Source organism: Mugil cephalus, chromosome 21 (genome assembly GCF_022458985.1).
Source record: "Mugil cephalus isolate CIBA_MC_2020 chromosome 21, CIBA_Mcephalus_1.1, whole genome shotgun sequence".
NCBI lineage: Eukaryota > Metazoa > Chordata > Actinopteri > Mugiliformes > Mugilidae > Mugil > Mugil cephalus.
Genome location: NC_061790.1, coordinates 17,992,604 through 18,015,331, shown reverse-complemented (window position 1 = coordinate 18,015,331; position 22,728 = coordinate 17,992,604). Strand labels below are relative to the sequence as shown.

The window sequence follows — 22,728 nt, the reverse complement described above, 5'->3', positions numbered from 1 at the left end:
ATGTGTGGCTCATTCCCCTAAGCCAAGTGAGCTGTTGGCTTCCCAGCAGAGGTGAGAGGGGAGGCAGGGAAAGCCCATGCTGGCTGTCTTTTACATTCCCAGTCATGGTTATAAAACAAATTCAGACCCTTTGAACTTCAGGGGGACAGGGTGAGTCTCGGGATGGAGAAATGCTTTTGAATTTAATAGGTCTGTATCCTTTAGGAGTTCAAATGATTGTATGTAGTGTATCTAAAAACAGTCATTTCGAGATCCACCATGTATCCTGACAAACAGCACTCTCATATCTTTCTGCCTGGTCTGGGAGACATCCCAGACCAGGAACATGTTTTATATTGAATGAGTCCATGCTTTGGTTTAGTAGGACATCATTTGTCATTTAGGAAAAACAAAACTAACAATGACCCCTGTATTATCTACTGTTGTGTTAGCTTGAACAAGATAATTTTAACCTTTGTGAATATTGTGCGTGGAACATTACCACAGCATAAGCCACAGATGTTTATTTGTTTCAGTTTTCAAGTACAATTTCCCATCACGCTACACATCCCTCTAAATGTGCCAGTGTTAGCCAAATGGCTAATTTACAAGTAGTTGTTCCATGGCCAGATGTTAAATCAGCCAAAACAATAGAACAATAATAATTAAGGCTAGTTCAAGACAAAATGTAGAAGGTTTAAAGGAATGATGCATTTAGAAATCTCTTTAACATTTGAGAATATGTTGTTTACACATAGTTAACCTGCACTTCAGTTTTTTAGTCTGCTTAGATAACTGAGGTGTTTTCCCCAGTTTTCCAGCCTTTGTTTTGTCTTTGTTATGCCTGCTCATTATACTTACATTAATAATTCAATCATTCATTTATTGTCTATTACTGCTTGTGATCAGAGGGTAGCAGGGGAATGGAGCCCATCCCAACTGACACTGGGTAAGAGGTGGGGTACTGTACACCCTGGATCATATGATCTATCAGAGAGAGACAAACAACCATTCACATTCAGATCCTCACCTACGCCCAATTTATGGCTGGTTTCTTCTCACAGTCCAAAGACTATATAACTTCCATACACTAGAATACCTAGTACCTCCGTACCAATGCGGTTCTGATGACATTCCTACTACATAGGACATAGAGAGGTATAAATTGTTACCATCTTCCTGCTCATATAGTCACAAAAAGACAGTTTTATTCCTAAAATAAGCAAGGTACTCCTTCCCCAGTGATCAGTCTTGCGTGAACAAATAGCTGACCCTTGGGAAAAGAAATGCCATCATTATGTTGTTTTGGCTTTGGACACTTCATTGGGTTTAATGACAGTTTCTAGCAGTGTTTTTGTGCAGGAAATATGTAAAACGTCTTAATGTCTGCCTTCTCTTCTCCTCTCAGCTTTTATATACAGTGGTGGCTGACATCACAGCCCATGTTTTGACCACAGCCAGCCCAGATGACCAGCCCGTCCTCTCTCCCCGCCACTATCAGCACACCGACCGAGAGTCGGGTACCCAGCTGGTCTGCGACAAGTGCCCAGCAGGCACCTACGTCTCCGTCCACTGTTCATCAAAAGCTGTGAGGGAATGCAGTCCCTGCCCCGACGGTACCTTCACACGAGGTGAAAATGGGGTCCAGCAGTGCCATCGCTGCCGGGCTCCATGCCCAGCAGGCTTCATCGAGAAAGCTCCCTGCACGGCCACCCAGGACCGCGTCTGCACGTGCCCGCCCAATACCTTCTTGTCGGGGGGTTCCGGTGCAGAGTGTAAGCCCCACTCCCTGTGCCCTCCAGGGACCAGGGTGAAGAAGCGGGGCAGTGAGACGGAGGACGTGCTCTGTAAGCCGTGCATCAAGGGAACTTTTTCGGATGTGGAGTCGAGGTCTCTGAAGTGTCGAAACCGCACAGATTGCCAAGCTCAGGGACTGGTGCTGCTCACACCAGGGACACGAGAGAGAGATAATGTCTGTGGACCTCCTTCTGCAGCGGCAACATCTGCCTCCACGACCACTCCCATAGGCCCTGAACAGGCTGTGCTTGTACAGGAAGCCATGGTTTCTTCAAACTCTCCATCCTTATTGACTGGACGTATACATAAAGGTGAGAGCTGGACTCCTCTTTCCTCTTTATTGTGTAGTTGTAAATTATGATGTATGACAAGTTAGAATGACAGAGTATAGATTTCATATACAGATATCTCTAAGTATAACAGTGACCTTATTAATCTTGATCTGGCTCATATATTTATTCTCTCTCCTGTAAATTTACATCCTTTAAAAAGTGAATAAAATTAGTTTAGGTTATTTCTCATATTCTCTACTATACATAACATTTTCTTGTTTTAATGTGTCCAGAAATCAATGTCACTGGTTCTTGCAAGCTCTTTTAAATGCCTAACCCTAACCCTCCGTGTGTTATTGTAATACAGCATGCCACAGCATCATTACAAAGTAAAGGACCCGCATGTTTTTCCTGTGAGAATTCCCAAAGGCAAGGACATCTGTAGGCATGGAAACAAACTGGTGGCTTCTCCTTATCTCAGGAATGCTCCCGTTTGTAGACAGGAGGAGTTATGGCTATTTCTGTCCTCTTTTTCCGCCATCCTTTTCCCCCGTTTGATCAGAGAAGGTGAAAAATCCTTCCCATTCCCCTTTGTTTCTACTCTCAGCCCACCTCCCTCCCTCCCTCACCTCAACAACTCGTTAACATTTTTCTTTTACATCAGGAAGACAGCAGAGCATTTCTCAGATTAAACCATCCATGGCCAGTCAGCCTCCCCACCCACCACCCCTCATAGAGCCCCACTCCCATAACACTGTCAGTGCTGTTTGTGTTGGCATTAGATCGATGGCCTCTCAGCCAGTTAATTTGACCCCGTCTGTGGTGTAAAAGGAAAGTGGGGGGAGGAGGGGTGTTACATGCTCATGGCATTTATTTTTCACCTGTCATTTACTGTCAGTGGAGAGGGGAGTCGACCCCCTCATTCTGGGAAAGAAGGGAACAGAGAATGAGTCGCAGTGTTTGTGTGTACAAACCTGTCTTAACAGCAGTGATGTACAGAGGCTTTTAAGTTAATCCACAAATCTCCCTGCAGCCATAGATTTTCTTTAAATATTTAAATCCATATACATTAGAATAATAACTTCCCACTACCTGGAAATCGGTGACCACAACTGGGCTGGATACAGAGCCTGGCAATAGATAAACATCTACTGTGGCAGAAGGAGGTGATTTGCTGTAAACTACTCGTACTTTGTTTTAGTTTTTTTTAAAGCTAACCCTTAGGAACAGCTAAAAAGTACCCTTACTCTTACCGTGTAGTTTAGTTATGAAGAGTATGTAACATAAAACTTTTACACATCAAGTTCCTATGAACAGTAGTTATACCGTATATTTGGCATGGTTAGCATGGTGACTCAACTTAGCATTCAGGTTTACTGTACTGAGATGTACTGATTTGTTTATTGGATATTCAGAATCCAATGTTACTAGCAAAAGACCAACACACTGGAATTGAGTTTTATATTGTCCTCTGTTCTGCCATTGAAATCAACAGCTTTTGGTAAGTAATGTCTGATTAAGGACAAGAATAATTTTGTTCATTTGTGTGATTGAGTGCTAGACTGAGAAAAATCATGTTCACATGCCCCCAAATCATAACTTTAACTCGTGTAATTAACCCTAACCCAAACTTGGCAAATGTTACAGTGTCACTTGTCTTTTCCAAGTTGCCTGTCCATCTCTCACAAGGGCATTACACAGCACTTTAGGTTTGTTTTTAGGATTCTGAGTAATCATATGTCATGATTAATAATTCATCATGTTCACCATTTACGAGGGTGCACTTGCACGGTAATATTTAATTAGCACTAAATATTGAACAGCCACATGGTCTATGTGTATTTGCTCATTAACCAAAGGATTGGACAAGGTTTAATATTGACCAAAATCTGTGGGCTTCACCCACTGGAGACCATAAATCTGTATAGGAAACATCATGGTATTTGTCCAAGTCTGGAGGAACAAGTGATGGACATCTTGGGCCATGCCGCTAGCTTGGCTGATGAAAACAGATTCCCACAACGTTTCTATCAATATACAGTGGTCTTCTACTACCATTCAACAAAAAGCCAGCGTACTAGAAGATTGATTGACCTGCTTAGTGGTATTTCCATTTTAAAGCCATGTTGTTTTAAGACAAGACATTTTCATTTGTGTGGATATTTAGTTGGAATATTCATAGTCATTGTTGTTCAAAGGCTACTGACTTCTGCTTTGGTGGTGAGAAGGTACATTACAATAACCCCAGACCCTCTGTATCTCTTTAAAAAGTTCATTATATGTCTTATTTAGGGTATTAAACCTGTGCCTCTGTACCTGTCAGCTTTTGAAAAGATGAGAAAAATTAACATGCAACCAGATGACAATCCTAAAAACATCCATCATCCCAATTAAGCTTATGCAACATCAATCCCATTAGCATGGTACACAGTACACAGGCAGAGGGCAGGCAGCAGGGAAGTGTTAGCAGCCACAAGGATTATCAATAGAGTAAAAAGAGGCACTAAAACTGACTATCCACCCGTTTGTTCCCATGTCTCTGCTGTTGTTTATTTGCCAAACCATACACCTAATCCTAATTCTTCTCTTTAGTTAGATTAGTGAGATTTGTTTGGCTGTAAATTGTTTGACCATTTGACCAATCTCAGTTCAACTACTTTTTTTCCAAGCCATTCCTCCAATTAAAGTCCAATTAGATTTTCCCTTAAGCTTAATCAAGGAGCAGGCCATGAGGTGAGCAATTTAGAGCTCATTTGCAGCGAGATTACAAGGTAAAGTACAGCTCAGTGTGGCAGAAAGGAGATGGAGATTAATGATATGTTTGCAGTTAAGAGAATACAAGATTCATACATACTGTAGTACTGTCCCCAGTAAATTATTCAGTTCAGTTTCTAGGCAGGTGTGAGTCACGGCATTCTTTAATGTTTGCTTTGTGTGGCATGGACTTCATTGAATTTGTTATTCTGCAACTGCTGAGAGGACACCAACCAACACACTAGCTGGTTTAATATTAACGAAATTACAGTTTCGAACGATGGACTATGAGGAAAAACAAAATAACACCAGAGACAAGAGAACAAACGGGTGGATAGTCAGATAGTCTGTATGTTGTTTGGCACCACGACATGAACAATCCTTGCCACCCTGCCGTTTTGAATGTGTGCCTCCTCTGACCACTGTGGTCGGTACTCACCACATCTTCACCCAAAGCGCCCTATAAGCTTTTGCTTTTTGGAGATAGTTCAATCCATTTGTATCCACCACAGCTCCTGCCCACTCTCCATATCAGTCTGCAAGACATGTGGGCACTGTGACTGACAAACTTTCATCGAGCCTGTTGCAACTATTCCATGTTCACCTTGGTTTGCATCACATATACAAATCAGAAAGACCTGGTCTTGACTGACTGAACTTGGTCAATTGACCTTCACTACTCTCTCATCCATCTTTGAGAGCAGAGATACATGGTCCAGCACATCTGGTATTTCACTAGCTCCTTCCTGGTCAAACTTTACTAAACACTAACATTTTATCAAGTGTATAAATGTCGCACCCACCAAAATCTTGGCAACAGTACAACTTTGGTTAGAAATGTGCTGCCTATCCAGGAATTGAGGAAGACAGCTCGGAAGGCAGATAAGGGAGAGCACAAGAGGGAAGTTACCCCTTCTTGTGTTCGTGTGACAGATTGCTCACATGGATTAAAGTGTTAGGATTCCCTCCTGTGGTGCCTTCTGTTTTCATTGTCTGGGCTAAGCAAATCTCCCAAGTGAGTGAATTTAGCTCCCCCTCTCTCCACGCCTCTGTCGTCTCTTATCTCTTACTTCTATACCATCTTGTCTCTTTTGCTCTCTTAGTTGACTCTCACCTCTCGTTTTCTTGCTTGTTCTATCTTTGTCCTCATCGTTCGTTCTATTCATCATCACAGGTATCTACAGCCAGTCGGCATCCATCCTACTGAAGGAATCGCTGGGTGGTGAAGGCCACAAAGAAGAGGGTCTGCTCCTTAGTCATCCAGGAACTCCTACTCCGCCAAGCCGTGATCTCCCACGAACTCCGCTGCTCCCAGCTCGAAAGCAACCAAAGGAAATCGAGCATCCACAGGGACAACCCAATTCTGACACGATGCCAGGGCCCAACAAAGAGGTGATGGAGGGTCTGGATGGCACAGATTCAGTCAGGGTTGGCACAGGTATCGGCAAGGTAGCGGGCCAGGGGAACGGAGGTGGGGTCTCTGGTTACTACAGGCCCACACGAAGGGGGTCCCCAAGGCCGAACCCCCACAATCACTTTGACATCAACGAGCACCTGCCGTGGATGATAGTGCTGCTTATCTTGCTGGTGCTGGTGGTGATTGTGGTATGCAGTGTGAAGCGGAGCTCTCGGGTGCTGAAGAAGGGCCCAGTGCAGGACCCTAGCAGCATAATGGAGAAGGCGATTCAGAAGAAGCCATCTGCACCACCCACGCAAGTCAGAGAGCGGTGGATCTACTACTCCAATGGGCAGGGTAAGTCCGGGGTAGAACCTGCTGAAATTAGTGACGTATGGTATGTTATATCCATTATTTCAGTAGTATCATATTCATGATATGACATTCAGTATGGAATTCATTATGAAGGTTATTGGGGTGTCTTGCTATGTAAAATATCCATTATTAATCTCTATAGACCCCTGAGAAAGCATCGTGCCACTTCCTTGCTATGGTGTTTTCTCACTACTGGCCACTGAATAAACTCTACATCTGCAGTCAGTATGGGCAGTCAGCAACGCACCACGTGTCCCAGCCTGGTGTCATGACACACATTAGTGCTGCTCCTGAGCTACGACAAACCATCTGTTGGATGTGGTCGAACCCACTATTGGTATTTGATAATATCAATCCAACCCTGGTGTGGAGGGCAGTGGTTACACAAATCAGGACACGACCCTGTTGTAGAACCTCTCCTGCTGTCACTGTTCTCCCCCCACACTTAGGTTGCCTTACAGCTCTCATTTCTCCAATTTCATCTCCATGGTGTCTACCTTCCGTCATCTTTTTTTGTTTGTTTCCGTGTTCTTAGTCTTTTGCTTTGCCATTTCCTCCCGCTCGCTTTTATTATTGTTCATTTCCTCTTTCTTGTTTTTTCACTTGCTTACTTTTGTCACTTCCCTCTTTTACTATGCCTGCCTTGTAACTCCTTCTTGTCTCCTTCTCGCTGCATTGTAAACCTGTCTACACACATAGACACATACAAAAACACACTTACTCTGTATCCTTGCTGTCAGCAGGTAGGGAACATTTTTACCCGCAGCAAAGTTCTCCATTTCACACAACAACAAAAAAAAAGGAAAAAGACCCAAACTAAAGTGTGACCTCCTGCCTGAGACACTCAAGGCTGCGCTTTGTGTGTGTGTTGAGATAAAGCTGAGCCACCAGCCACCCTCTTTCTGCTCCCTCAGTGACTGACCACAGAGAACTGGAATAATCTGGTTTCAGCTGCATCGGGGTTGTTCCCTGGTTTGGCGAGGCGCATTAGTGGGTCAATCGGGTCTCTACAGCGACAAAGAGATATACAGAAAGAAAGGAAATGAGCGTAAATAAGGAGATACTACAGGAGATAGAGCTTCCCTGCCGTTACCCAGCAGTCTTTGTTAGCTCAGAGTCTTAATAAAGATGTCTGATAAAGAGAATGGTGGAGGCAGAGAGAGACAGGTACATTATAAGCAACTTCTCAATGGCATAGAAGTTAATTAAATAAATCTCCCTGAAAGTTGTTCTAAAAAAATATTACAGTAGGAAATGTGTAAGGACCACGGTGCCAACTGTAGTAACATGAGATGGAATTATCGTCCAGTACTGAAGCTGTTTCCATCTCTAAGGGGCATTTTAGCTTCTTTCAACTCATTGTTTTGGTTTGTGGTTTTGCTGTTTTGGCTTAAAGGCGGTTTAGGCTTCCTTGATGTCGTAGATACAGCAATAGCCCAGACCATACACAGACCCTATGCAGACCCTAATGTTGTAGCCAGATGTGCATCTCCCCTGAAATCTAACTACGTGTCCCTGCAACGCAGAGCACAAGGTTGATTTCTCTATCTCCGAAAATTTCGAATTGATTATTTTGGATCAATAACAATGGAACGCGTCGAGGAAAGGTTAACTCAACGTTTGTTTGATACGTCTTTGTTTCGCTCTCCATTGTTAAAAGTAGAAGGAAAAATACACCTGACTGGCAAAAAATACGCAGCACCATCTAGCATTTGGGTGGTGTTGTTGCAGAGCTCACAAGACTGACAAGTGCTCAAGTGTAAATGGCTCCCCTCCACTTAAGTCCTAAACTTTGAGTTTTGCGTCTTACAATAAGTCACAATGCTGTCGTGTCAAATGTAATTATTGGTGCTTAAGCAATGTTTCATGAAAAGTACATCATGATTTTTCACAAAATGCGAAGAATTGCTGCTTTTGCTGTTAAATAAGTTCATATTTTGACTTAATACTTAATTGTACAAAACAAGCTTTAGACAAAACAATAGTACCACTATAAAATAGGGGATATATTCTGAGGTAAATACTTTCACTTTTAATACTCTAATTACATCCTGCTTAAACTTATGTAGACTTCATTCACATGCAGGACATGCATGCAAGATTATTTCTACATGCTGTTAGTACTTTTGCTCAAGTTAAGGACCCGGTGATGATTACTGAATGAAATATAATAACTGTCAGTACTGTATAAACAGTGAGTAAAATGGATCTGTGATCTGATTTAATAGAAATCATCTAGGCCGTGGTAGCAGTACTTCTCACTCCTTGAAATCACAATAGGAAACTTTACTGGTTTTAAATCTGGACAAAATAAATAATTTATCACTGACTTCATGCACCATTACCAAAACAACCCACATAGATCGATGCGTAAGCTCAGGCAGATAAAACTGTAAGATTACAGAAAGATCTAGGTTCACCGAAGCTAGTGTGGATTATTGGTCAGAGTGGGAGAGTGTGTGTGTGTGTGTGTGTGTGTGTGTGTGCCTTGCATGTGTGTTGTCCTGACTGGATGAGTAATCATGTGCCCATGTGTATGCATTTATGTGGAGATGTATGTATGCACATGCAAACCAAACAGGCATTTTACACTGCTATTTACTCTGTGGAACATAAAACAAAACAGCTTCTTAATCCTTCCAAGGTGCGTGGCTGGCTCCCCTTGAAGGTTGTAATGCCCCTTTACTAGGGCAGTTAAAGCACTTGGGCAATAAAGGAAAAAAGAAAGGGAAACGTCAAAGCCCAGATCACACACATACAGCGCTTGGCATTCACTCAGGAAGTAGTGAAAACTGCTACTCCTCCATAGTGGGGTTAAATGGGGCTTTTCTAGGGCCACGGGCCAAATTTGAAACAAGGGTGCGGCAATAAAAATTATCATACGGTTTGTTTTTTAAAACTTTCTTCTGCTTGAATTTATATTCAATTTCAGAACTCAGATTTAAAGACAAACAAATGCAAAAGCTGTTCGTCCGATCATTTAACAGCATCCAACCCAACTGTTCAGATGGTAGATCTCGGTTGTTGGGCTGGGAAATCCATCCGACAACCAAACCCCTAGTGTGCAAAAGTGAAAAAGGAGGTGTGGTTTAAAATGTTTTTCTACCTAATTTAATTTTTTTTTTTTACTTTGATGCACCTGGTAAACTATCACGGCTTTAAATGGTTTGAACCTTTCCCTCCAACACTTACTTTCTGTTTATACGAAGTGTACGTATGAATGCTTTCAGTGAGATGTCAAAAACACATGTGCCCCTATCTCCTATACTTCTTAAACTCAGAACTATAAAGACACAAATGAAGTATTTTCAGGGTGAGGCTTTTCATCTTTCGCTGTATGTATATATATGTCTGGAAATCTAACCGGTAAACTATAACAGTTTAACCCACCTAAGTGTTTAATTTGGATGTCACTTAAATTGACATTAAAGCAGTTTTAATGTTCCGTCTCATGATACAACCAACAGTGGCAGTATATGAATCACACAAAGAGCCAATTCTGTTGCATTTCTATCAGGATGTGCCCCTCTCTTCTATTCGATTACGCAGAAACTACATCCTTATGAGGAAGCTGCGGTAATGCAACATTTATTTGCTGCCCTTAATTGGCCCATTTAAGCTACAGTTATTTGACTCCTTCCTTTACTCATTCTGCTGTATTTTGCGTGGTGTGGCTGGTCATACACCAAATAATGTGATTGTGTTGCTGCTCTACACAATGTCACAGACCCAACAATGACCAGCAAAAATAGGGAAATAAATAGAGAGCATGGGCCGTTGTCACTGTTGCGAATGCATGGTATATTTTTGAAAAGGTTCAGTTTCTAGTTATTGGCCCTGGTCATGGACAAACACGACTATCTATCCATTAACAGACCATCAGATCGAGGGTGGTTGTGCTTGGTGCGGCTAGCAGCCATATCATTTACAACATATATTTCAAAAGTTAAGATGCAGGCTGTTGAGGAAAACACGAAGGAAAACAACATTCTACCTGCCCACCATCCTTCCTCGTTAAACATCCACACCGTTAATAATGCCAAATTCCACATCCAAGCCCAGTGGGGAGCCATGTGTTAGAATATACTGCTGTGCGCAGTATCAGGGTGGGCCGGGGTAGCCTGCTCTGAATTCAACCTGGGATTGATTGTGAAGAGCAGGGTTTGAGAGGGTTGTTGCCTGGTTGGTGGTACACAGCGCCTGTTGCACTCCCACACAGCCGTGCACATATTTCACCAATTTAATGTTGCGTGATCCTAAATTGGAATGAACGTGCGAGGCGTACGTGATGTGATTAGTTCAACAGAATGCTGGTACACACAGCATCCTGCTTCACATCACGCTACACGCAGCGACAGGATACAGAGGTGGGACTACTTGTTGGATCCAGTTTTTTTAAGTGGTTTTCATTTTTAAAACAATGGTTTGTGTTGTGTTTAGGCAATATGAGAAGGTTTGGCTGTCATTTATTGGACATTCATTTTTGTCGTGTCCTAAATTTGCTATACTGAGGTTGTCCTAAAATGCCCCTCAGTGTCATTGTAGACAGACAGACAGTTTATCCAAAACTTACTGACAGCAGTTGTTTTGTTTTGGATTTTAGTTTAGTAGTGGTACTCTGACAGTGAAGTGGGCCACTGTCAAAGGTAAAAGATACCTCGTGGTCTTTTAAATTAGTATTATTTGCAGGAAGTCTGTGCCTCAGAGACACTTCAAAAGAGGGCGATAGCCTCAAACATCTGGGTGGAGTGCAGATGACGTTAGTTTTGAATTAAAATAAGCCTCTTCTCTTGAAGTGGTTCTGGCAACTCCTTGATGTGTTTCTGTAGAGAATTTCTGGACACATTAGACCAATAGATGTACACCAGGGAGAGTTTGTTACCCATCTGGAGATGCCTCTGGATCCCTTACAAAGGCTTTAAAGATGTGGCTCTTTACGCCTGGTGTACACACATGTGTCCTGGGTGATCCGATTACAAATAGACAGTTCTAAGTATGTGTGTTCACTGACGGCACTGAAACGTGTCTCCACATCATAAGTAAACCTTTGGGTTTGGATCTCAGTTCCACACAAGGCACCCCTGGCAATAGTCTGCTGCTATCATGGCCCAGATTCAGTGAGCAGCAGTAAATGGATTGATGCCTGGTGAAATACTCCACCCATTTACACCTAGGGATTTCCCATCGTGATGAAGGTCACACTGGAGCAACTACGTGTTGCAGCTGAACCCTGAGAAGAGCTGATGCACACAGCTAAGACAAACAATACCTGATTTGTTGAGTGGCTCACTATCATCTCAATCTGGATACTAGATTCTTTGACGGAGGCCTTCTCTATTGTATCTGTCTCACTTTGTGTTTGCCAGCTTTCTCACTTGAGCATAAAAACACAGAAAGAGAAGCAATTTTCCCTCTAGATTGTGACATGCAAACCACTGGACCAACGTTGGTTGTTTGGTCAGGTCACCACATTTTGCTGAACAACTGAACAACCTCGACTCTGCGTTCTAGAAACACATTTTAAATGCAGTAAGTCACCGTCATTAGGCAACTGAGAGATCTGAGAAATCGCTGCAAAAAATATTAACTTCCTCAGAGAGTAAAATATCATCCTACAACCACACCTCAGCTGCATTTCATGCAACAGAAATGAGGTCAAAAACAAAAATGCTGCATCCATTTTGTCCATCATCTTGGTACTGTGCAGTCCTTTTGCTGAATGCGTCACACAGTCCAACATTCAAAAGTGGTGGCAGGTTCTAATAACGACAGAGATGATGGGGGAAAAACGAGGCAATTGTTGGCTCAGGCAAAGTCGTTATCGCCTGCAGTGCTGAGCGGGATGAGTCAGTTTTAATACACAGTGAGTCCTGGATAGTTCATGACACTGTACAATGCCACAGATGTAAACAAAAAAATGTTTAATTTTGTACTGTCATACATCCATAAATGAGTGTTTCATCTCCAGTTGTATTTATAGCCTACATACAGTGCAGAGCCGAGGACTCTAATACCCAGAAATAAACCCACTACATTCTACTTTATCATACAAAAACATCCCCCGACTAACATACTGAATTATCACGCGACTTATATAGGTCATTTAAACGTGCCCTGCTAGCTGTGGCAGTGATGCGTGTGGAGCAGGGGGATTTCTCTTCTGTCACCGTGTGTTATGGCCAGCAAGGCAGATGAGAGTCGACAGGCCAGGCACGCGACGTCCTCTACACCCCTCCACGATACATGCCAGTGCATTAATCTTGGGCATGGGTAGGGGATTGTTAGGGGATTTAATGTTGGAGTTTTAAGTAATTTTGTGTTGCGGCACTTTCTAAAATGAGGTCAAGTTAAATTCTTACTTGTCTGAAGGGTCAGTTCACGAGTGGGCCTCTGATGTTGGGTCCATTTTAGAGTAAGGGTGAATGTTTAGGCTTATGTTTCAGGTTGGGTGTTAAAGCAAGAATACAACGTGGCTGAAGGTCAAGATTTAAGGCCAAGGGAAGATTTCAGGTGGAGAATGAGTGTTGCATGCATGCGGTGTGCGAGGCATGCCTCTATAATCATGTGTCCAGCCTTCGCATGTCTATTTATACTTGCCTCTCGGCTTGTGCATACTGGCATTTCTGTGTGTGTATGTTTGTGTACACGTGAGTATGCATATGGATGTGCTCAGTCATGAATTACTACCACTGGCTTATATCCTTTGAGGCTGTCTGCTCCGGGCTGTCTGAATCATCCTGGATTTATGCACTTAGCATGTTCACTGCGGTGGACATTAATCGGGGATAAACCTGATGCATATCAAAAGTGGAGGAATTAATTCTGGAGTGTAATGGCCATGTAGATGAACAAGCTTCAGAGGATAAAATATGGTTCTGCAGAGGTCAAAACGAAAGGAGTCAACATGAAATTTAATGAAACAGTTCTTAATGAAATTTCCATGTCAGTTTAAATACAGTGCTTGTTTGGCTGGAAGCTTGATAACACAGAGACAACTCACAGGGCTGCTAGGTGAAAAAATGAAAGATCATTGCAGAGGAAAAACTTAAGCCTTTAAGCTACTCACACAGTAGGAAAACGTGCTAACCTGTCCACAAAGATGTCACTGTCTTTAAACCGTTCCTCTCTGGTAGTTGGTTTATTCCTCTATTTGACACGGACGATGTAACCTACATATGTAGCCGATGCCAGTGCGAGGCATTTACAGTATACATGTGCGCTCATCAGCCTGGCTCGCTCTGTAACAACACCACCCAAACACTTGTCGGCGCTGTGTCTTTTTTGCCAGTCGGGTTAATATTTGTTTCTACTTCCTGCTTCACTTATAACAATGGTGACCTTTTACCAAAGACATATTTTTTTTGCCAAAGTACAGCTGTTTGTACGTCCAAACCTCCTCAGTTAAGCTTTCCTCAGTGCGTTCCATCGTTATTGATCCAAAACAATAGATTCAGGAGTTCCGGACATGCATAAGCAGATAGAAATACTAAAGCGGAAAAGCGCTTCTACCAAGCGGGTGCACATCAATCTATGGCATTATGGCCTGCATGGTGTCTGAGTAGGTTCTGGGCTGTCACCATAGCTACGCCCTCAAATTGACGCAGAAGCACAAACTGCGTGTAGTGCATCAGTTTCACTCCAACAGAGAATGTTACCATATACCATATGTTTTTGGTGTTTTTGGGACAAATTACAGAAAGTGATAACCACAGACAAACACTCTGCCTTGCCTTATTGCTCTCCATAGTAGAACTCTAAACAGAACTTTAGTGGAGATTAATTTCCCTTCATGCACAATTCCCAATTCCCTGAATTGCTTTTTCCTAAGTTAAAATCCGTGTTTTTTTGTGCCTTTAGTTGCAGAGGCAGGCTGTTCTGTTTTTATGGGTCATTTCTGGAGAGAGCATTTGAGTTATTACATTTCTTGTTAATAAATCCACAAGGACTGAACATTCAAGGCTGGTATAGGTAAAATTACCCAATCAGAGCACAGAAAAGATCAGTTTTACTGGGAAACACCAAAACCCATACAGGTAATTAGGTTAAGAGGTGTTTCTTGAACTAGCTGTTCGTGTATCTGTGATGTTCCACAATGAAACTTAAGTAAATTCATAATGATAAGCACACGCATCTGCGCTGCTTTTTCTGTGTCACACAACACAAGGGAGCTGCTGTAGTTTTGCCCGACAAACAGATGAGTCAGCATTTTCACTTCCTGCCGAGTCATTGTCGAGTCGCGTAATGGTCAGTGAGGAAGTGGAGCGGAGACTGTCTGACCGGACAGCAGGGTGTCGGCAAGGCACGAGGGTGGTGGCGGCGCGTTCGTGAAAAATCAAGCGGCGAGGCTTGTGTTTGTCGTGAGAGAGGCTGTGAAGAAGAGCACCTTCAGAGACAAAAAAAAAAATCTGCAGCGTAATCCATAGCAACTTGCTCCAGTAATAAAATACGGCACTGACAGCTGCCGGCACAGCTGTGACTAGTTGGAAAAGATTAGGTGACTAAATAAAACCCTTCCCCGGCCATGCGTACTTCTCTGAGAACTACAGCTGTTCCCAGATTTAGTCTCAGTGGCCACTTTCAGTCCCCCCATGGAACAAAAATGCTGGCAGTTAAAAAACAAATAGAACAGCATCAACATAATGTATGCCTACAAGTTCAGTTGCTGTCCATGGATCAGAAAAAAACAAAACAGCCCCTAAAAACATCTTCGTTCCCTCTGCTAGTATAGTTGATATTTATGTAACACAACTCAAAAGCCACATCCAAAATAATCCAAAGACTTCACCAAGGGAGCTGCCGCGAGTACAGCCTTGAGTACATTAATATTGACCCGGCCTCTGAATCTAAAGACTGAGTCACTGTGACATGTCAAGTGTGTTCTCTTAAAAGGATTGCGAGGTTTACACAAAGGAACTGGTGACTGCAGTCTGCTTTGGACAGGCTCTCTGTTACGTGTACTTGTACAAACACATCTGTGGTTATAGGCTTTCATAGTTCACTTTCTAGCCCTTCTTGGAGGACTTTGATCGAGATACCGGAAAAGAGAGCGTCTGAAATGTCCAAATGTAGCTTTGACTGTTATTAACCTAACTGGACACTTCTTTGTTTCTCGTGGCTGACATGAGCAGCACATAAATATCAGGCGCGTAGACAGGTCCGTGAGTTCCGCGTGCTCAGCAGAGCCAGGTGAAGTATTTGCTTTGAGCGCTCCCCATAAACTGTTTGACCTCCGGTGCTGCTTACACAGTGTAGCACTTGCGAGTCCTGGTGATTTCTGCCCACAAGCTCTGGTTTTCCTTTAAAGTTTGGTGGTGTGAACTCAAGTTGAGAAAGGAAACATGCCCCTGCAGCTTGCTGAGTGAACTGATAAACCTATGTGCAGCCTTAGCACTGCTGAGCTCTCGTATGTGTGAAATTAGCTTTAGACACTCCACTACGCTCTTTCTCATCTGTGATCGATTAGAAGGAGATTGAACCTCTGGTGTGTTGGGTGTAATCACTTCTTTCAGGATGAAAGTCTTTCAACAGCTGACAGCCCCCAAGATTAGCGACTGTGTTTTTTTTTCACCACTTCCGTGCCACACAGCAAGTGTGTGTCTGCATGTAAAAGATTCAAGATCCAAGACTGATGGCACAACACACTGCCTCTTGCGTCACCTTCTGTGCGTGTCGAGAGCTGAGCTGTTGGCGGATTCTTCAAGCTCTCGGGAAGATGCGGGCCTCATGACTCAGTCTGACAGCCTGATAAGGAATGCATTAAGTGCAGCAACTGTGTATGTGTCCTGTGATTTCAGTCACTGGCTGAAGTTGGTGTAGTCAAACTTTTGGTGCTACTTAAGTGATGATAAATAGTGAAATAAATAGGATGCTAGAAACATTCAGCATTTATCTGATCTAAGTTAACCTCCTCTTAAACACGGATATTAACACAGAGGTATTGGCAGTATCTAGATCAGGTGTCTCGAACTCATTTTAGTTCAGGGGCCACATATGACGTGATTTAATCTCAAGCCGGCCGGACCAGTAACATAACAGCATAACAACCTACAAATACCAACAACTCCCTTAGTTGGGAACATTTTACAAAGCATTTTTATCAACAACTTGTTCTGTCTCTCAGTGTTGTGCTATGTCGGCAACTTTGATTGAGGCAGCGACCCCTAGTGGAACTATCAGGAATAGGTGTAATTTTTATTGAAAAATTGCAATTAATGTCTTTTTTCACTTTTCAAATTCATCCTGTGATTCCAAGATTGGACCCTCTGTCTGGCCAGTTTTGGCCCACGGCCCATATCATTGACACAGGTTGCATACTCTGGTCTGACATGACATTAGTTTCTGGTTTTAAGATCCAATTGCTCAATTCTGGTGGTATCCTGGTTCTATGTCTGCGTCCAATGAAATCATGACAGTCTGACTCTGAAAAATCAAAATTTTCCCCCTGTAGTTTAGCTTGGAATGGTAACATTGACTAAATAGTACTAAAAGCTAATAACAACAGGCAGATGGAGCTGCCATTAGTTAGCATAAACCAAATAATTTGAGAACTAAAATGTTCTTAAAATTAAATGGAACATGGTACATTGCGACCGTCAGACTGGCTGGCTAACTTTGCTCAGTCAAGGCTTAGATAACTTGAATTAACACAGTTCCCTGGTTCCAGCTTTTTCCTACCAGCTGATCTCTAACTGTGTCAGTTATCTTGTTGCTAGTGAATTGTGGCTTTTTAAATAAAACAATACTCTCACAAAAAAGTAGGGTCTTTATCCATATTGTCTGTAGATTTGTCAAGCATCTCAGTCAGTGTTACTGTATATACTTTTACCATGGTGGATGCAGTGTATTGCTACTTACTGATAACGTCTCTAGTACAACAATGCTGTGTTCATTATATTAGATCTTGCAGATTGACCTGAATGTCATTTGAGATGACCTACATGTGATCATCAGACACACAAATGCAGTTCCAAACGCTAACACAGTAACTTTATGAATGTAAACTGAGAACAATGGTGGGTTTTGTGGCGCATGGCATGTCTGTTGATCTACCTTGTTAGTAGAGCACAGCGTATAGTCACTAAGCTAATTTCTTCAATTAAGGAGACATCCGTTCATTCTTCTGAGAATCCTTTATGTGCCTTTTATGACTGATTCGTGCTTAAAATTTTGGGATACCTAACTCCTCTCCCTCTCTGTGCTCTCAGGGGTGGACATCTTGAAGCTGGTCGCAGCCCAGGTGGGCACCCATTGGATTGACATCTATCAGTCTCTGGCCAACGCCACGGAGCGCGAGGTGGCCGCCTTCTCCAACGGATACTCGTCTGATCACGAGCGGGCGTACGCCGCCCTGCAGCACTGGACCATCCGAGACAGCGACGCCAACCTGGCCAAGCTGATCAACGCCCTGCACCGGCAGCGGCGCATTGATGTGGTGGAGAAGATCCGCTGCGTCATGGAGGACAACCCGCAGGTTGGTCGCAGAAATGTGTGTGTGCGTTCGTTTTGAACAAGGTTCATTGAGAGAATCTCTGATCTGATCCTTTCGCGGCCTCCACATCTTTTCCATCAGCAGCTCTGTGAAGATCACTGGCACATGCTGGGGTACAGAGTGTTCTCTGTGCGGCTCTCCCACTGACATCTAATCTGGGAGGAAAGCTTTCTGGTGTGTCCTTCTGAAGCCAGTCCCCGTGGTTTGGCCGCATTCCTCACATTAAAGAAACACTTCACTTTGAGAGGATGATTTGATGTTCCAAAAGTAACTGCGTGTTGCAGCTTCTCTGTGCTTGCGGAGTAGTTTGGGATAATTACTTGTTTGGATAAGTGAGTTAGCGAGGAAGCAATGTGACTTCAGATCACATTTCTTTCTGTATGTAGCCACAATGAACGTCTAAAGGGGACATTACAGGCTGATACCCAACAGTGGAAACTACAAACAAAAGTGGCAGCACATTAGATTCACAACACGGCATCAGTTTCTGTATTGTTTCCTCCCAAGCTTGTATGCTTAAGTGCTTACGCTTAAGTGTTTAATTCAAGTGACATCTGAACATTTTTGATGAATGAATTAAGCCACGACTAAAACTTTTTTTTCACACTTTCACAGTTCATTTTATAAAAATGTAAATGGGCGTTAAGCATTTCCCATAAGCCAGTGATCTCTCGATTCTGACAGTTGTGCACACATGGTTTGGCATGATGCAGCATGTAGCGCACACACAGCAGGGCCATTAATCAGAATTAAAAATGCATATGCCTGACCTCACTCATGGGCCTCTAGTCAACAGACACAAGCATAAACAGAGAGAGAGAGAGAGGAGAGAGGGGAAGCCATTAACAGTGGGGATCTCCTGGATCCTTCATCAACATTTACTTTCCTCCTCTCTTTCTTCCTCCTTTCCTTCTAACTTTGCGATACTTTGTAACACCGTGATCTTGACCAAGGTGACTGCAGCACAAACAGGCTCCTGTTCTGCCTAAGACACAGTGATAAGTCTTTCATCACCACATAATAATCAGCACATGATCTCAGACTTTTTTTCCCCTGCTTCTTTAAGTCCTTTATTGAGGATAAGATAGCCATCATGAAAATTGTTCAGTGAGGAAGGCGTGGCTGTCCAATTCACGGGCAACGAAATGACCTTAGCACGAGCGTGGACACATCATTTCACATGCTTTCCATCCAGAACTGACATGCACAAAGACCAGCTCTGTAAACAAATGGTTTTCCTGACGGGGCCATAGAGAGCCCTGTCATCATCCCCATCCATCATTGGAATGAAGTGAATTGCAGACCGTGAGTCAGGTTTTATCACCCACCGTCAGTGTTGTGGACTTCGCTAATACTCTAGTGGCTCAGTCCCATTAAATCGCTGCAGCAGAGTCTAGAGGAAATCCAGAGCTGTTGTAGCAGCAGCACATTATCGCCCCTGATTTGAAATCATGCTAACCGTATGAGTACTAATTTTGTAAAGGACCAAATAAGGAACAAACGGGACAAACAGAGGGTTCTACAACACGAAGCCAAAGCAAAGGTGCACAGGTCAGTCCCCATAGATCTCCAAGTGAAACTGCATCACTGTACTGCAGTAATTAACAATTACAGCCTGGTACAAGGAAACGATTCAGTTCCCTGTAGCACATTTCACCATTAAATACTTCAAATTCAAAATTAAATTGCCCATTTTGAATTAGTCAGCAGTTAGGGGGAGTCATACGCTGCCAACATGGTGACTGCCTTAGCCACAGCACTGAGCTCCAAAACTGCTCTTCAGCGTTTCAATTCGCCCATTCAGCAACCTTTATATTGTATACAGTCATGACAGCGTCATCTGTGATGTATTCTGTGATGTATTCTGGGTTCACTGGGTGATTCAGATCAGACTCTCCCAGATGACCAGTCTGTGGTTAATCCACAGTGTGTCCTAAGGTTGCCTCGAGCCATCTGGATCCCTCTGCTATCTCAGTGATGTCCTCAAAGGCTGCGCTCCACGTTAGTGATGCCAAGTTGGCTCAAGGTTTCATAGTGCGATTGCCTTTCAAATATTCTTGACTCCTGGATTGGACAAACTGCCCTTTAAAGCAGATAAAGCAGCCCACATACTTGCTGACAGATACGTTTAGTCAGTCTTTTGGATTGTTTTCAAACATCTTTATTTCATTCCAAATCTGCCTAAGTGACCTGAAAGACTCATTTATTTTCCTTATGATTAGAAGTGACTTCAACTAAATTGGATTTCAAAACAAAGGCTGCATTAGGCTTGGAAGAGAAGGCAAGGAAAAATGCGTGCCAGGCTTACATACTTTTATGAAGGTCAGGGTCATTCAGTGACAAACAGTATGTTCTCGCTCGATTCACAGCAGGTCAGCATGAGTCACTTGCGTCCGTCATGTGACAGAGATATATGGCATCGGACGCTCCATCTTTACCGTATTGATGGCATTCCCAATGGAAAAACTGAGCGTCAGCTGTCTGATAGATGTTTCTATTTTTATCTCTGCTGCTGCATGAGAGCTGAAACCAGACTGATGCAATTCTTTTCCCCTCTCTCTCACTTATGCTCCCTCTCACAGTGAGGCTGAGCTCAGAAAGTGCAGCATAAACGTGGGCTTGAGCAGGTGCAAAAACTTTGGACGCAATATTTAAAAATCAGTTCTGTTTTCCACATGAATTCTTCAGAATATGTTCAGAATCAGGGTTTGGGTCATTAACATTTTTTTGTTCACCAGCCACTGTGTTGTATAGTTGCTAGTTGTTGATTCCTGCCTTTCTTCAGTTGTCCCTATCTAAGACATGTGCCAAAGCGCCGTAAATATATTTGGGGAAAAAAACAAAAAGATTTACAAACATTTTAAATGTAAATGACTACTCTTGTACACACATATCAATAAGAGTATTCAGCTCCAGTAAGGTTCTGCCGTCAAAAGTTTGGACACACCTCCAAACTTTTCACTGTAAACCCTGTAAATATGTAATTTAGTGTTTTAGTTTGGCCCAACTCCCATCCACTAACATGGAGGTGGTGGAGCTTGTGATCCATACTGCAGCCAGTCACCAGGGGGAGCTCTTACTTTATGTCACTTTTAAGAATCTGTTCTGGCCGTACATCTTTAATTACAGTTTGTGGTCCTTACAAATAATTGATTACAGATTTAAGAAATAAGCAAGAGGATAGATGTCTTTTTTTTGGTGTTTTTCCAGATCATGAGCACAGACTAGCCTAGATTATCTGGGCCAGTCAGAAAAAGCCCCAAAATGTGAATATGGTGACACTTGTCATGTTTCTATTGAGAGAAAAAGTAATGTCCACCACCACATGAAGCCAGCCTATTTGATTGGTCTTACGGATAATCAGTTGTTCCCGACAGAGGGACTCCAGACCAACTTTTCTCCACAAACAAAATGTGGGCGGGGGAAGCTGATCTGGCTTCCAGGCTAAAAAACATCAGAAAAATATTAATAAATTGTTTCGTCTTCTTCTGGAAACAAAAGATTTGCTGTTGATGTTGTTGACTTCACTAGGTCAGTCAGCCTGCTGGGCGATTATTGTGTCGGATAGCGTCTAGACTCTGACCTTCTAACTCGGTGTACTCTGTATTGGGGAAGACCATTTGGAAAGAGGCTAACACTGCTCCAGATTGTTGATCAATACAATGACTTGACTATTGTGTTGCCAAGTGCTGAGAATTCTGGCTCTAAACAGTTAATTTCACTGTGTTTTGAAAGAAAAGCTGCTGGCTATTTGGACATTGGGGTGAAGCTGATGATTCAGCCTTCCTGGTAGGAATATTACAGATAGAAGCTCATTTAAACATCACTAGTATCATTTTATTTATTCTGGAAGTCATTCCTGTCCACAAGTTAAATGTTGAGATCTCGTTAAGCAGCGGCATGGAGAAAAATACCAACATTTAATATGGGAGCATTTTGCATCAAACCAGAACGATCGAGCTGACTGCCTTTTCATTTGATCAGCCTCCTCATATTTCTCTTCATATCTCAGCCATTAATTTAGATGTGAACAATGTGGTGATGGTGGCCTTTAACATGAAGCAGCAGTGTTGGTTTGCTATATCTGCAGAAGAGAGCAATGGTTGCCACAGGGGGGAAATTGAGTTACAATAAGGGCTAGGTATCACTCTCCTTAATTGATTTGATTCCAATTCACACGGTCCTGATTGAATTCAGTTCTATCCGACATCGGTTCCTTCAGAAATATTTCCGTTTCGAAACTATTCTGCTTGCTGTTGTTGACATGTTTCCATCAGTGCTCCAGTAGACTTGACTTAGGCCTAGATGGCTATAGCCACGCTGCTATTTAGAAAAACACACAAATCACAAATGTGAATGAGTTTGTAAATTTAGGCTCAAATTCAGGGCGTACCTTTTAAAAGAGATCCCTGTAAGAGTGTCCAAATCCAAACAGGAGATGACTGAGGGACATTTAAATGAGGGGAATCCCCTGTCTGATTAATGTTTTATTGCAACAGATTATAGTGTTACCCAGGACAAGCCACTCAAGCCACGTGATGAGGATTAAACTTCTTATTAGGAGCATTATGCAGTTAGATGTACTGTATGTTTGTTTTTGGAGACACTGAGTCTGGTTTTTGGTAATTGGATTTTTCATAAGATGAGCAGGACAAAGGGTCCATCTA

The 22,728-nt window shown here is 42.7% G+C and overlaps 1 protein-coding gene across 1 annotated transcript in view; it reads left to right on the top strand.

Annotated features, from left to right (window-relative positions):
• Positions 1-22,728, top strand: part of tnfrsf21 (tumor necrosis factor receptor superfamily, member 21) — a 41,153-nt gene that overhangs the window by 9,895 nt on the left and 8,530 nt on the right. Inside the window, exons 2-4 of the mRNA XM_047574067.1 lie at positions 1,388-2,087; positions 5,977-6,555; positions 17,778-18,043. Coding sequence (XP_047430023.1) covers positions 1,388-2,087; positions 5,977-6,555; positions 17,778-18,043 — 1,545 coding nt within the window. The remainder of the gene's footprint in view (positions 1-1,387; positions 2,088-5,976; positions 6,556-17,777; positions 18,044-22,728) is intronic.